Source organism: Procambarus clarkii, chromosome 27 (genome assembly GCF_040958095.1).
Source record: "Procambarus clarkii isolate CNS0578487 chromosome 27, FALCON_Pclarkii_2.0, whole genome shotgun sequence".
Lineage (NCBI taxonomy): Eukaryota > Metazoa > Arthropoda > Malacostraca > Decapoda > Cambaridae > Procambarus > Procambarus clarkii.
The window spans coordinates 16939870-16956019 of record NC_091176.1 but is presented as its reverse complement, the minus strand read 5'-3'; the positions used below and the strand labels follow the sequence as shown (position 1 = coordinate 16956019).

The 16150-nt window shown below is 39.8% G+C and overlaps 1 protein-coding gene across 2 annotated transcripts in view; it reads left to right on the top strand.

Annotated features, from left to right (window-relative positions):
* LOC123747495 (mannose-binding protein C) overlaps positions 1-14063 on the top strand; it is a 69718-nt gene extending 55655 nt beyond the window's left edge. The window contains exons 4-6 of one of the 2 annotated variants that reach the window (XM_069332389.1): positions 7105-7213; positions 7711-7837; positions 9986-14063. In XM_069332389.1, the coding sequence (XP_069188490.1) occupies positions 7105-7213; positions 7711-7837; positions 9986-10103 (354 nt within the window). In that variant the 3' untranslated portion in view covers positions 10104-14063. Of the gene's footprint in view, positions 1-2709; positions 2819-7104; positions 7214-7710; positions 7838-9985 lie in introns of both variants that reach the window. The other variant, XM_069332388.1, reaches the window with a different exon arrangement.
* The last annotated feature ends 2087 nt before the right edge of the window (positions 14064-16150 follow it).

Sequence of the window (16150 nt, the reverse complement as noted above, 5' to 3'; positions counted from 1 at the left end):
TACATAAAGGAGTCAAGGCATACCTCAAGGAGATGAATGTTATGTATTAAGGAGCCAAGTAATAACTCAAAGGTGAAATTTATACACCAGGAGCCAAGTTATTACTCGAAGATAAGATAAAGCTGACACCTCAAAAAGTCAGCTAATAATACAAGGGTGAAAAATAAACCTTAAGGAATCAAGTTATCACTCAAAGAATCAAGTTATACCTAAAGAAATCTAGTCCTACAAAGAGTCAAGTTATAACTCAAGGTAGAAATTTATTCCTCAAGGTTAAAAGTTATACCTTAATAAACCAAGTTTTAACTCACGGACCAAAGTTATTTTTCAAGGAGTCAAGTTTCACATAATTGGCCTTATAACGAGTCAACAAACCAGTCTCGTTATCATATCTCTGTATCCCGTTAGGTAACTAGCATGCAGAGCTGCAGTTGGTTCAAATAATTGCAATGTTAAAAGACCTTTTCTCTGAACTTGATCTTCTACTTTTGAATGAGCGGCTGAATTGTCCACCTCGTGACGCTATTCTAAACCACCAAATTCTATGATTTCATAACTATCACCAACACTGGCACCATCTCTCCTATGACAACCAGTATCATTAGTCCGACACGACACTGCCATTACCAAAACTGTTTTTTTTTTAACCACTTTCATCATTCCTGCACCCTGAAATCATTACCGTTCCATCAGCACAATATACCCCTTGAGATGGTTTCGAGGCTTAGCTTCCTCGAGGCCCGGTCCTCGACCAGGGCTCAATATCATCAAAATCTGGATAATTGCAAAGTCCCAATATTCATAAAAGGAGACAGACAAGAAACAATAAGTTACAAACTAGTGCCAATGACGTGTCTTTCTTGGAAAGCGTTCGAAAAGATAATCGGGATGAAAAGTAGTACCTAAAGCTGAGCAGCTTTATAATACGAGAGTAATATGGAATTAGAGGTGCAAAGTCATATTAGGCCAACTTTAAACAGTTCTATGACGATGTGACCGAAATAAGACAGGAAACAGCACGCTAGGTACACTGTATCGTTTAGGTCTCTCAGGAGGAATATACTATTGAATAGTGTACTAGATTGAAACATAGATGGAACAACTAGAAAAACACTGAAATGAGTAATTAAGAGAGTACCTAACGAACGTAAAATAAAGGGCCATTGCATGAACACACAGCAACGGCATGACATCACCACCTGGTGAAACACAACACAAACTCAGAAAAGCGAAGAGGTTCACAGGAAGACAAGAGCCAGAAATAGAAGGTGAGCTATAAGGACACGATAAGTAAACATGACAAGCCTAGAGAACAGAAGAAACACAGGGGACATGATCACCACCTACAAGTTACTCAGGGGAATAGATCAATCTGACAGAGATTGCCTCTTGATATTAAGAGTAATTAGGACAACAGGACACAGGTGGAAGCTGGGAACGCATATGAAATACACTTACAAAAAGATGTCATGGAAGCCATCGCCAGTCACCAATTTAAGGGACAGATTCGACAAAGAATTCAATCGGCAGGATTGTTAAATTATAACGCAAAAAGGTATACACACACAAAAAAAAGGGTTAGTAGGCTGGTTATACAAAAGGCAGACCGTTCGTCTCTGTGCTCACTATTAATAAGAAAGCACGGTGAGGAACGCAACACCATCACCATCATCACCTACGTTACCATCACAGCCGTCACTACCACCATCACAGCCGTCACTACCACCATCATAGTCGTCACTACCACCATCACAGTCGTCACTACCACCATCACAGCCGTCACTACCACCATCACAGTCGTCACTACCACCATCACAGTCGTCACTACCACCATCACAGCCGTCACTACCACCATCACAGCCGTCACTACCACCATCACAGTCGTCACTACCACCATCACAACCGTCACAACCACCATCACAGCCGTCACTACCACCATCATAGTCGTCACTACCACCATCACAGTCGTCACTACCACCATCACAGCCGTCACTACCACCATCACAGTCGTCACTACCACCATCACAGTCGTCACTACCACCATCACAGCCGTCACTACCACCATCACAGCCGTCACTACCACCATCACAGTCGTCACTACCACCATCACAACCGTCACAACCACCATCACAGCCGTCACTACCACCATCACAACCGTCACTACCACCATCACAGCCGTCACTACCACCATCACAGCCGTCACTACCACCATCACAGTCGTCACTACCACCATCACAGTCGTCAGTACCACCATCACAGTCGTCACTACCACCATCACAGTCGTCAGTACCACCATCACAGTCGTCACTACCACCATCACAGTCGTCACTACCACCATCACAGTCGTCACTACCACCATCACAACCGTCACTACCACCATCACAGCCGTCACTACCACCATCACAGCCGTCACTACCACCATCACAACCGTCACAACCACCATCACAGCCGTCACTACCACCATCACAACCGTCACTACCACCATCACAGTCGTCACTACCACCATCACAACCGTCACTACCACCATCACAGCCGTCACTACCACCATCACAGCCGTCACTACCACCATCACATTCGTCACTACCACCATCACAGTCGTCACTACCACCATCACAACCGTCACTACCACCATCACAGCCGTCACTACCACCACCACCACCACCACTTGCCGGAAGGACCGCTGGGCTTACTAACTCGGGGTCATTGCAGGCGAACTGGTTCAAGGCAGCGCAGTACTGTCGTTTCCACGGGATGCAACTGGCGGGGGTCGAGACGGAGAGACAGAACAGGTTCCTGGAGCAGCACATACAGGATGCAGGTTAGAGTCTACTCCGCCTTGATCCCTACCTCACAAACCTCTACCCCATAACCACCTCCCTTAACCTCGGCCTTATAATCCCCCACCATTGAACTCTAACTCAATGGTGGGGATTGTGACCCCTTTCCTTAACATCTACCTCATAATTCCCACCCTTGAACCTATTCTCTTCCTCATAACTCCCAACCTTGACCCTATCCTCTTCCTCATAACTACCACCTTTAATGCCTACCTCATAACCCCTAACCTTAACCTCATTCTCCCTGCTGTTTCCCCTCTTCTTAATACCTTCTTTATATTCTCTCGCAGCCCTTCCCCTCACAATCCTGCCTCATAAAACGTCACCTCACATCACAGCTTTCACTTCCCAGACCAAACTCCACCTTACATCCCCTTACTCTCAACTCACAAACCCCGTTCCACAGCTTCAACTCACAAATCCCGCTTCACAGCTTCAACTCACAAATCCCGCTTCACAGCTTCAACTAACAAACCCCGCTTCACAGCTTTAACTCACAGACTCCACCTCACTGCTTCTCTTCACTATCCATTTCCGCACAAACTCTTCCTAACCCCAATCATATAATTCGTACCTCACATTCTTCTATTCAGAGCTACTTGAACAGAAACTCACAGCTCATACACCAGAAACTCACAATCTCCTTCTCAACCTTACCAATTCCTGCCCCTCAACACTCATCGCTGACACATAGCGAATTATGAAACCACTTTCACCCCCTCACTCCAAGCTGTCATAGTCAACAGGATACTTCACCTCAACCCCCAACCCTCCCCCAGAACACCTAAATCCTTCACAATTTCTTGCTTTCCAAACTCCTTCATATTCCCCAGGATCCACCTCCTGTAACTTCCCCCCAAAACACCTTAAATTCCTTTAAAGTTCAAAGGATCAGATTATTCAGGACTCTGAACCTCCATCCTCAAGTCTATTTTCTCCAGTACTATCAGCCTGTCGTACTCTCAGGAAGATTGTTGTGGTCTCAGTAAAACGTCTTCTCCAGAAGATATGTAATTGCCAGAGATGCTGCATCATTCTACGATGATAATTTATTATCTCAGTTCTAAACTGAGATAATAAAGTCATGAGCCTTGAGATCATGACTTTCAGTTTGGTTCTCCGGTTGGTGAAGGCTTTCGATGGCTATCCACTCTTCCAGAGGGTGGGATCCGAGTGGTTTCTTCTGAGATTTATGGATCACTCTCACCTGCTTAGATTGTCTTTGTGTTAAATGATCATTCAGGCTGGATGCCTTCTGTGGATGATTATTACTCACCGCTTGGAGTGCCTGAAGAGTCGCTTCCTGGCGTAATTCGTTCGGTTCAATGAGGAACAGTCGGCCAAGAAATTTGACATTTTTGTATATAAGTGACCATTTCACTTCCTCTCTTCAGACTGAGGAACTCCTTGGAGTTCCTCGTGGCGTTCTACAGCGTCTTGTGTTTATTAACATCTTCCTTTTGCATGCCTCTTTAACAGCAGTTTGCATGCCTACTTCTTGGCTGTTTCCTGGATGAAGATGATAATGGTGAAGCTCTCTTAGTACGTGGCATGACTCATATCAGTGAGGCTCTGACCGGGCTCCTGTACTCTCCTCCCCTCTACCAATTCAGTCTCCAATCTCATCTCATTTTTCTAGCATGTCGGATCATTATGACGTATTCTCTCTTAACTCTCTGCCTGTCTCCTTATCACCCATTTTGGACTCGTATACATTCTTGTTTTAGTTTTATAATGTGCATAGCGCCTTTCAAACCAACTTTGGCATTCCTCAACTGATTTGACTCAAATGAATACTTTAGCACGCCAACATACACACGAATCAGTTTAGCTAATCAGTCTGTCTGATCCCATTTGCACACAGAAAACCAAATTAGGTGGATAAAACTCAAAATGTTTTTCCTTACGTGTTGATAGTGAACGCAACACCGGCAGCTCTCTCGAGCTTCGTACAGAAGTCAAAGCTCATTCTCTGCTACCGTCTTCGTATTTTTGTTGAAAAGTTTCTTTTTTTATTGCTATTATTATTTTCTTAACCCTTTTACTTGGATTATTCTGATAGAAAACTCTCGTTCTCAAACATTTTGTTGATAACCTCGCTTTACCGAAGACTTGTTGGAGAACGTGAGTGTTTACTCACCACTTCAACGCTGAGTCACAATAAACAATAAACTGTTTGAGTTACAGGGACGTTCACTCTCTCTCTCTCTCTCTCTCTCTCTCTCTCTCTCTCTCTCTCTCTCTCTCTCTCTCTCTCTCTCTCTCTCTCTCTCTCTCTCTTTATCTCTCTCTCTCTCTCTCTCTCTCTCTCTCTCTCTCTCTCTCTCTCTCTCTCTCTCTCTCTCTCTCTCTCTCTCTCTCTCTCTCTCTCTCTCTCTCTCTCTCTCTCTCTGTAAAGCCGTCTTGTATTCGGCTCCCTTGAGGACTCTTACGATTGAGGCAAGGATGAATACAATCACAATGAATACCATTGAATACAATCACGCCTCAGAATGAAATCATCAATCATTCCGCAAAACATTATTCAATCATTCCACAAAATAGTGTGCAGTCATTCCATAGGGGGCTAAGCAATCATGCAAAACGGTAGTTAACAAATCATGCCACAAATATACAATCATGTCACCGAGTATTAGACAATCATACTTCAGAGTGATATGCACTTTTGACACAAGGTAGTTTACACTTATGACATAGGGTAGTATACAATTATGCCACTGGGTAAAGTAGAATCATATTATACTTTATAGTACTGTCATGTCAAAGTGTAATATAAAATAATTCTTTAGTACAAATATACCACAATAGAATTATGCCACGGGGAAGAAAACAGTCAGGCTGGTAGTTAGTGTACAATCATTCCCTCAGACTACAGTACAATTATGCCACATATTAGGGCACAGTTATATCAGAGGCTAGTGTACAATCATGCTAAAGACTAGTGTACAATTGTGCAACAGGGAAGAATACAATTATGTAATTGGGTACAATATTATCATACCACAGGGTACAATATAATCATGCCACTGGGTAAAATAGCCTCATGCCATAGGGAACAATAACATCATGCCACAGGAATCAATAGAATGATGCAACAGAGTAAAATAGAATCCTACCACACGGTACAATATACTCATGCCACAGGGAACAATAGAATGATTCAACAGAGTACAATAGAATCATACCACAGGGTACAATAGAATCATACCACAGGGTACAATAGAATCATACCACAGGGTACAATAGAATCATACCGCAGGGTACAATATATACATGCCACAGGGTATAATAAAATACATACAATAGGATACAATAGAATCATAACCCCAAAAAAACTATAAATTTTAATATTTAAAGCTTTTGTTAAACACTTTTCAAAACTTTCTCTCACCCCTCACCTTGCTTTCCAACCAACATAGCATGTTACTGCATCAGCATCTCTTATAGCAACAACTTTATTTTTGTTTTGCAACCCACAAAGCATGATATTGCAATAGTTTCTCTCGTAACCATAAGCCACAACACTCTCGACTTCTCGTTACAGCGATGGCTTAACGCCAATTCATCCTCGAAGGATTTTGTTGACTTCGTTAAAAAAAAAAAAAGTCAACTTTGCGTAAGGCGTTTTGTGCTGACTCATTTTCATCTTCTCTAAAAGAAGATGAAAAAAAAAAAAAAAAATCTTGAGTATTTCTTTGGTGCATGAGGTTATGTCTTGGAATTAATGTGTTTACTTCCTATGGCTTAGTTTACATGTCTTTCTCTTCCTCTCACTGTAAACTCTTTTCAGTATAAAATGGACCAATGTAAGAGCTGTCATCCTTTCATTCAAAATAACGTAAACAAGAAAATGATCAGAATTTTCTAAGTGTTAACTGACCAATAACAATTATATACAGTGAACTAATGCGCTGCCAGTGACCTTACAGGAATATATATATATATATATATATATATATATATATATATATATATATATATATATATATATACATATATATATATATATATATATATATATATATATATATATATATATATATATGTATATATATATATATATATATATATATATATATATATATATATATATATATATATATATATATATATATATATATATATATATATATATATATACTCAAAAAAATTAAATATTCAGATGAAAACATCTCGCTGGATGACAGCTTCGCGCCCATTGGTCTATTTTATGCCTTAACCCTTGACGGGAAAGGAGTTAACTTGTGGGACTAATGGGTTGTTCCAGGCCAACTGGTTCAAGGCAGCGCAGTATTGTCGCTTCCACGGCATGCATCTGGCCTCCATTGAGACCCTCAGGGAGAACACCAGACTGGAAAATTACATTAAGGATGTCGGTAAGCTGGAAGGTGGAGAGGGGGCGACTCACGTGAGTGTAGTGAACTACTCGCTAACAGCCTGCTAAAGCCTCTTTATTGGATTCCTTATTGGATTATTCTTTATTGGATTAACCTAGCGTTTGCCTCTGCTCTTTACTGTTTCTCATAAACTTCTTTGGCGTGTTCCATCATTTTTGCTGTCATATATATATATATATATATATAAATAAATTAATTGTATATTTTTTTTACCATTTGCTTCAAATGATGATTAATAAATGCTTAATTGAAATCATATTTCTTAAACACTTAACGATTTCAAAGTACATTAGTATATTGCAAATTAAAGTAACGTCTTGTAAATTTCAAGTCATCATTACATAACAGTTTCACAAATAAATTGTTCAGGATAATCAAAGAGTGATAAAATTAACTTTAAAAACCGGACAAAAAAAAAGTATCCGAGGAGAATAACGACGATTCCTGGTTTTAACATAAATGTGTGTCTGGTTCAGGTCTTGGCCACGAGCATTTCTGGACGTCTGGGACGGACCAGGGCGAGGAAGGGCGGTTCTTCTGGATGTCGAACGGTCAACCTATCACCTACACCAACTGGAACGCCGGAGAACCCAATAACTTCCAGTAGGTTCTCCCTGGATTCTCTAAGTTCTCTCCCGAAATTTTTCAGGATTGTTTTTTCTACCGTGTTGAAGAAGCTTAGGTTAAAGGCAGTGTGAGAGCCTTTAAACTAAGTGTCATTAGTAAAGAGGGTAATGTGTGTGTGTGTGTTTCTTTATGTGTCTTTACTGTCTGTTTCTGCGGAGGATGAAATTCCGCTCCTGGAACTCGGTTCTCAACTTTCAGTCGTCTGTTGTAGTTGTTGGTCAACCCTCTGAGTTATGTAGTTCCTGTTGTTGATTTCATACTAAATCACTCTATAATTCGTTCATCTTAATTTCCTCTACTACTTTTTGTTTTCTTTATTAAATAATATACAACATAAAGATCATATTTACATCAATTTACAAGGGAATATATATATATATATATATATATATATATAAATATATGTATATATATATATATATATATATATATATATATATATATATATATATATATATATATATATATATATATATATATATATATATATATATATATATATGTCGTACCTAGTAGCCAGAACGCACTTCTCAGCCTACTATGCAAGGCCCGATTTGCCTAATAGGCCAAGTTTTCATGAATTATTTGTTTTTCGACTACCTAACCTACCTAACCTAACCTAACCTAACTTTTTCGGCTACCTAACCTAACCTAACCTATAAAGATAGGTTAGGTTAGGTTAGGTAGGGTTGGTTAGGTTCGGTCATATATCTACCTTAATTTTAACTCCAATAAAAAAAAATTTACCCCATACATAATGAAATGGGTAGCTTTATCATTTCATAAGAAAAAAATAAGAGAAAATATATTAATTCAGGAAAACTTGGCTTATTAGGCAAATTGGGCCTTGCAAAGTAGGCGGAGAAGTGCGTTCTGGCTACTAGGTACGACATATATATATATATGTATATATAATTCTCACTAAACCAATTTTTTATACCATCACAAAGAATGAGCCTTAAACTCCAAATGTTCTATTTGATTCTGCCTCACAAGAATATTCATTCTACTCAACTGTGAATTATGTTTTTATCGGTATCAGCATGTTTTGGTATTCATTCATGCCAATTATTAGCTACTGTTAGCACATGAGGATTTTGTACGCTGTAATCATGTCTCCCATGTTGTTAATATACTTTCATAAATCATAACAATCAGTTCTGGGACCAAGCAAGTGGCGAGGGAAGGGAGACAATTACCAGGGTTAAAGACCAAACCATTACGACTATATAGCACTTGGAAGGGATCAGGATTAGAATAAATATATTCAACTTCTTTCTGTGTTTGACTACGCCAGGGCTCCAGCTTGGCCTTCAAGTGCTCAAAAAGCGCTTGAACGCCAAGTGCTTATTTATATATCTAAATGCGAATGTTAATGTTCTCTTATTGACTAGCATGTGAGTGACTTTCATGCACATTCATGTTAGTGTGTGTGTGGGTGGGATTTAGTGTTGCGAGTTTGCTATCTAGAGTACACATTCGGATTCGAGGACTGTGTACTGAGTCAGGTCCAATTACTTCTAACATGCCCTAATTATTTGCCCTTCTAACTGTGAAGAAGCTACTTCCACCCATTGGATTCTGCCTTCTGACAGTCTTTGCCTTCCACCCTTCGCCAGGTACTATCTTACTCTCATTGTATTCCCTATTCTGTAGTCTGATCTTCATACAAAAAAGTATGAAGTTCTAATTTTTGTTCTAGTTCTAAAAGGAGTTTTATACTTTTAGTTCTCAATATCTTTTTCATTCTGGGTGATCAAATCCTACAGACCATGTGTATCTATTGTGTGTCTATCCGTGGTTTGGTCAACATATTTCAGCCACGTTATTGTGACTCCTCGTCTGCATGTGTATCTTCTTCCCTGTCTCTTGTCATATTTTATGTCATGTAAGGAAATGCCTTTCCATAACCGATAATAATATTATAACATAATATTATTATATTGGCCAGCGTTTTAAAATAGCCCAACTGCCCAGAATATGTAAATAGGCTTGCTACTGACATATGTAAGTGGGAATACATTACTCAGGACGTGTAAGGAGACCTACTGCCCAAGCACGTGTATATATATGCCTACGACTATGCTGAAACTAATTACCTACTTTCTCTGTTTTCCCCCTCAGATATGAGAATGGTGAGATGGAACACTGTCTAGAATTGTGGAACAGAGACGGGAAGGGACTGAAGTGGAACGACAGCCCCTGTTCTTTCGAGACCTTTTTCATCTGCGAGGTAGCATAGTTAATGCTTCCTAATGAAGAACAACAACTCTACCTTAAACGTCAAAATTATCATCTTTCTCTCTTTGTCTCTCTCTCTCTCTCTCTCTCTCTCTCTCTCTCTCTCTCTCTCTCTCTCTCTCTCTCTCTCTCTCTCTCTCTCTCTCTCTCTCTCTCTCTCTCTCTTTTTCCATTCTATATTTTTACTTACCGTCTGTCGATCGACTTAAATGTTCATCTATCTATTCGTCTATCTACCGATTAATTTAATATTTCTGTGACTGGCTTCGTATGTGCACTACGTCTCTCAGGTCCTGAGCAAGCACAACCCCACGCAGCTGGCAAGCAACTCTTCAGTGTTATGAAGTCCACCAGGGTCTCACAGGGTCTCCCAAGATCTCCTAGGGTCTCCCAGGGTCTCCCAGGACTCTCTGCTCACACTTAAGATTGTCTCAAGAATTCTGAAGATAACCAAACAAGTTGATGGATCAAACAAGACGACCTGCTAAGGACGAGGAGCTCTGTGAACCACAAGAAACTCTGAGAAAAAATACATTTATAATAGAACGTTTTGCAAATGTCTTACTGTGCCATTTGTAAATGTAATTGTATTACATTTACATTTACAATGGCACGGTTGATTAAGGCGCGTCTGGGATCCTCTCGGACGTAGGTTAGAACCCTCATCACGGCCCTTGTGGATTTGTTAACATTTACAATAGGAATATCGAAGAGCACTCTATACTTCCTGTGAACTTTTGTGTAATTCTCCTTGTACTGCCCTTGTTGTGCTTGCGGGGGTTGAGCTTTGGCTCTTTGGTCCCGCCTCTCAACTGTCAATCAACTGGTTGTGCGGGTGTGTGTGTGTGTGTGTGTGAGTGTGTGTGTGTGTGTGTGTGTGAGTGTGTGTGTGTGTGTGTGTGTGTGTGTGTGTGTGTGTGTGTGTGTGTGTGTGTGTGTGTGTGTGTGTGTGTGTGTGTGTGTGTGTGTGTGTGTGTTTTCACCTAGTTGTACTCACCTAGTTGTGCTGGCGGGGGTTGAGCTTTGGCTTTTTGGACCCCTTCCTCTCAACTGTCTATCAACTGTTGTACAGATTCTTGAGCCTATTGGGCTCTATTATATTTACATACGAAGCTGTGTATGGTGCTTCCACCACATCATTGCTTAATACATTCAATCTGTTAACTATTCTGACTGAAAAAATCTTTCTAATGTCTCTGTGGCTCATCTGGGTACTAAGTTTCCACCTGTGTCCTTTTGTTCTTGTTTCACCCGTGCTAAAGAGTTTGTCTTTGTCCACCCTGTCAATTTCCCTGCGAATTTAGTAGTTTTTTTCATTTCTCCCCTTACTCCTCTGTTTTCTAGGGATGTGAGGTTCAGCTCCCTTAGCCTTTTCTCGCAACTCATACCTCTCAGTTCCGGGACTAGTCAGGTGGCATACCTCTGAATCTTCTCTAACTTTGTCTTGTCTTTAACTAGTTAAGGACTCCAGGCTGGAGCTGCATATTCCAGGATTGGTCTTACATAAGTGATATACAAGGTCATGAACAATTCCTTACACAAGTTTCTGAAGGCAGTTCCTATGTGGGCCAATCTAGCATATTCCGCTGAGGATATTCTTTTGATGTGGGCCTCTGGGGACAGGTTCGGTGTGATATCAACCCCCAGATCTTTCTCTCTATTTGACTCTTGAAGGATTTCATCTCTCAGATGGTACCTTGTGTTCAACCTTATGCTCCCTTCGCCTAATATCATTACTTTACACTTTCCTGAATTGAACTTTAGTTGCCATTTTCTAGACCATTCCTCCAGTTTCTCCAGGTCATCCTGTAGTCTCTGTCTATCTTCATCCATTCCTCCAAAGTTACTTGGTTTGCCTCCTCATTTAGTACAAAGGCTTCTCTTTCTTCTACTGTGAAGACCTCCTGGAATATCTTGATGTGTTCTTCACACACCTCCTTGTCATTCTTTGCGTATCTGTTCTTCCATTTTCTCAGTTCCAACATTTAATCCTTCATTTTCGTCACTTGTGTGAGTGTATGTACTCACTTATTTGTGCTTGCGGGGGTTGAGCTCTGGCTCTTCGGTCCCGCCTCTCAACAGTCAATCAACTGGTGTACAGGTTCCTGAGCCTACTGGGCTCTATTATATCTACATATGAAACTGTGGATTGAGTCAGCCTCCACCACATCACTGCCTAATGAATTCCACCTGTTAACTACTCTGACACTGAAAAAAGTTCTTTCTAATGTCTCTGTGGCTCATTTGGGTACTCAGTTTCCACCTGTGTCCCCTTGTTCGCGTACCACCCGTGTTAAACAGTTTATTCTTATCTGCCCTGTCAATTCCCTTGAGAGTTTTGTAGTAGTGATCCTGTCTCCCCTTACTCTTCTGTCTTCCAGTGTCGTGAGGTGAATTTCTCGCAGCCTTTCCTCGTAACTCATGCCTCTTAGTTCTGGGACTAGCCTAGTACTAAGAGTGTGTGTGTGTGTGTGTGTGTGTGTGTGTGTGTGTGTGTGTGTGTGTGTGTGTGTGTGTGTGTGTGTGTGTGTGTGTGTGTGTGTGTGTGTACGTGTGTACGTGTGTGTGTGTGTGTGTGTGTGTGTGTGTACAATTATCTAGTATAGTTTTGCTTATTATAATGTTTTATATTATTGAAAACTAAGTTCAAGAACAAAAATTACACATATTTATTTTTTGGAAAGGAACATATTGACGAGAAAGAACCTGTTTAAAAAAAAATCATTTTTAATGCCATCAGAACGTGTAACCTTGCAAACATAAGTTTTTGTTTTCTAATTATAAAATTTGGATTATGTATATGCTTCCCATTGACAAAGTATATGACTCAAATTTTAATATATTATTATTCAATTTGACTGAATCAGTTAAATCAACATATTATACATTTACCTCTAGGTGGCTAAATCTAGATGAGTAAATCTATTTGAGTAAATCTAGATGAGTAAACTTAGGGGAGTAATTCTAGATGAGTAAAGGTCATTGGCTGGCTGATTAGAGTTTTCCTACTCATTATATATTTTATGATAACCTGTTACTTCCAATGTAATTTATGTATATTAAGATAAACAAAACTGTATTTTGTATATAATTATACAGCCGTATTGAGAAGCCAATTCGGTACAATCACATACTTCTATAATAGTTATTTCAAATTCTTAGTGGGAAGGAGAAGACATGAATTTCCTTCTCACTTTGCGAGTGGTCTGTCCTCCTGTAACTCATAGATCTGAAATAACTACATGATAAAATAAGAAGAATGAATCTGAGACAATGTGTGTGTGTGTGTGTAACCATTCTGTATCCGGCAGATACAGTTTAATGTATATTTTGTTTATATTGTAACAGCCGACTGTGTCTGTGTGTATTTAATATTTTGTAATATTTTGTATTTTAAACAGATGATTTTTTTCATATTTTATTTTTAAATTGCTCCTATATGGTGATGCAATCAGAAATAAAAACAATTTTTTTTCTCTTTCTCATATTCCATTAGAAAATCATCTTTCATTCATATATGATCGACCAATCATTGCTTCTGTTGACAATTATCAGCCAATAACAGACATAATTCACATTACGTCTGACCAATCAAGCTTTGCTAGCTGTAATTTCGCGCTTCCTATTGGCTCTAGCGTATAATATTAAAAGTTGCCATCTATTCGAGTAAATTGACATTGCAGTAGACCCGTTATCCATTATCCATATATATCATGTTATCGCTATATCCAACACTTCTGAAACAAATACGCATTACAACGTCCCAGACAGACTTTAATAAACCCTTGTCCATCAGGAGAGTCTGAAAGGACCGGACCGTAGGAGGAAACTTTGAATGACATGTACAAAAGAGAATATGTAGCTGTTATATATTATTTTGTTAGCTTATTGTAAATACAATAGAGATTTTTGTACTTGCTGACAAATAAAAGAACTTTTGGTGTATGATCTTATAAATCAGTTTAGTTGTTTTCCTTGCCCTAGTTAAAATATAGTGTTTGTATACACACACACACATAAATATATATATATATATATATATATATATATATATATATATATATATATATATATATATATATATATATATATATATATATTTATATATATATATATATATATATATATATATATATATATACATATACACATATATATATATATATATATATATATATATATATATATATATATATATATATATATATATATATATATATTATAATATATATTTATATATAAACTCAGCATCACATATGAACAAAGAGCGACAAGTTTCATGTTTCATGGTCTTTCATAGCGACAAGCCTCAGTGTCGTGCTTTAGAGGGAACATGCCTCATACACATCCACAATAGTGGCCATGTTTGTTTGTGATATCTATGAATATAGTGTGTGTGTGTGTGTGTGTGTGTGTGTGTGTGTGTGTGTGTGTGTGTGTGTGTGTGTGTGTGTGTGTGTGTGTGTGTGTGTGTGTGTGTGTGTACACCAATGAAAACTACAAACATAACGGAAGGATCAACAAAACACCACAAAAATAACGAGAAAACACTCCTGCAGTCATTCACTAACATCATAACACAGTAAAAATCATAACCCAAAAAGTATTCCCAAACAGTATTAAATTCCACAAATCCGTAAATAAATATGCACACAGTAAACACACACACGTACTGCACGGCCTTATAGACCACTCTAAACGTACTGCACGGCCTCATAGACCACTCTAAACGTACTGCACGGCCTCATAGACCACTCTAAACGTACTGCACGGCCTCATAAGGCACTTTAAACGTACTGCACGGCCTTTTAGGCCACTCTTAGGTACTGCACGGCCTCATAGGGCACTCTGAACATACTGCACGGCCTCATAGGGCACTCTGAACATTCTGCACGGCCTCATAGGGCACTCTGAACATACTGCACGGCCTCATAGGGCACTCTGAAAATACTGCACGGCCTCATAGGGCACTCTAAACATACTGCACGGCCTCATAGGGCACTCTAAACATACTGCACGGCCTCATAGGGCACTCTAAACATACTGCACGACCTCATAGGGCACTCTAAACGTACTGCACGGCCTCATAGGGCACTCTAAACATACTGCACGGCCTCATAGGGCACTCTAAACATACTGCACGGCCTCATAGGGCACGCTAAACATACTGCACGGCCTCATAGGGCACTCTAAACATACTGCACGGCCTCATAGGGCACTCTAAACATACTGCACGACCTCATAGGGCACTCTAAACGTACTGCACTTTTAATTTATTTTTATTAACACATTTAGGTACATCTGCATTTGTGCAGCTACCCTTAGACTATATGAAGGAAATACAGCGTATCACAAAAGCTAGCTACGTGGTGCTAAAATCCCATCATACAGGATGGTTAGTCACACAGAGGCACGTGATCAGTAGTCTACACTGGCAGACTCTGGGTGCATTATGAGGATATTATGAACACAGGAGTGAATAAGGTAGCAGTGATACTAGAAGTCCCCCGCTCGCATGATGGTCAGTCATCCAGGGCCATATGTTTAGTAGTCTGCACTTTCAAATTTTGGGTGCAATATGAGGATATCTTCAAGAACACAAGAATGAGGAAAATAATTACAAACCTCCAGGTACCTCATACCATCGGGTCTGAATGGTCTGATAACTGGGCATTCGCAGCTGTAGTGTGTGAGATCATGCCCCAGTTCCTGTTCACAGAGTTTGCACCTGGAGTGCTCAGGATTGGGAGATTCGTCACCCTCCACAGGTAACGGTAACTCAACCCGATCCTGGCAACCACTGTGTCGCACAGGTGGTGACACTATTCAGTGTCAGAGTAGTTAACAAATGGAATGCATTAGGAAGTGATGTGGTGGAGGCTGACTCCATACAAAGTTTCAAGTGTAGATATGATAGAGCCCCGTACAGTTAATTGTACTGTACACCAGTTAATTGACAGTTGAGAGGCGGGACCAAAGAGCCAGAACTCAACCCCCGCAAGCACAACTGGGTGAGTACAATCTGGTGGACGTTTTGTGCTGCCTATA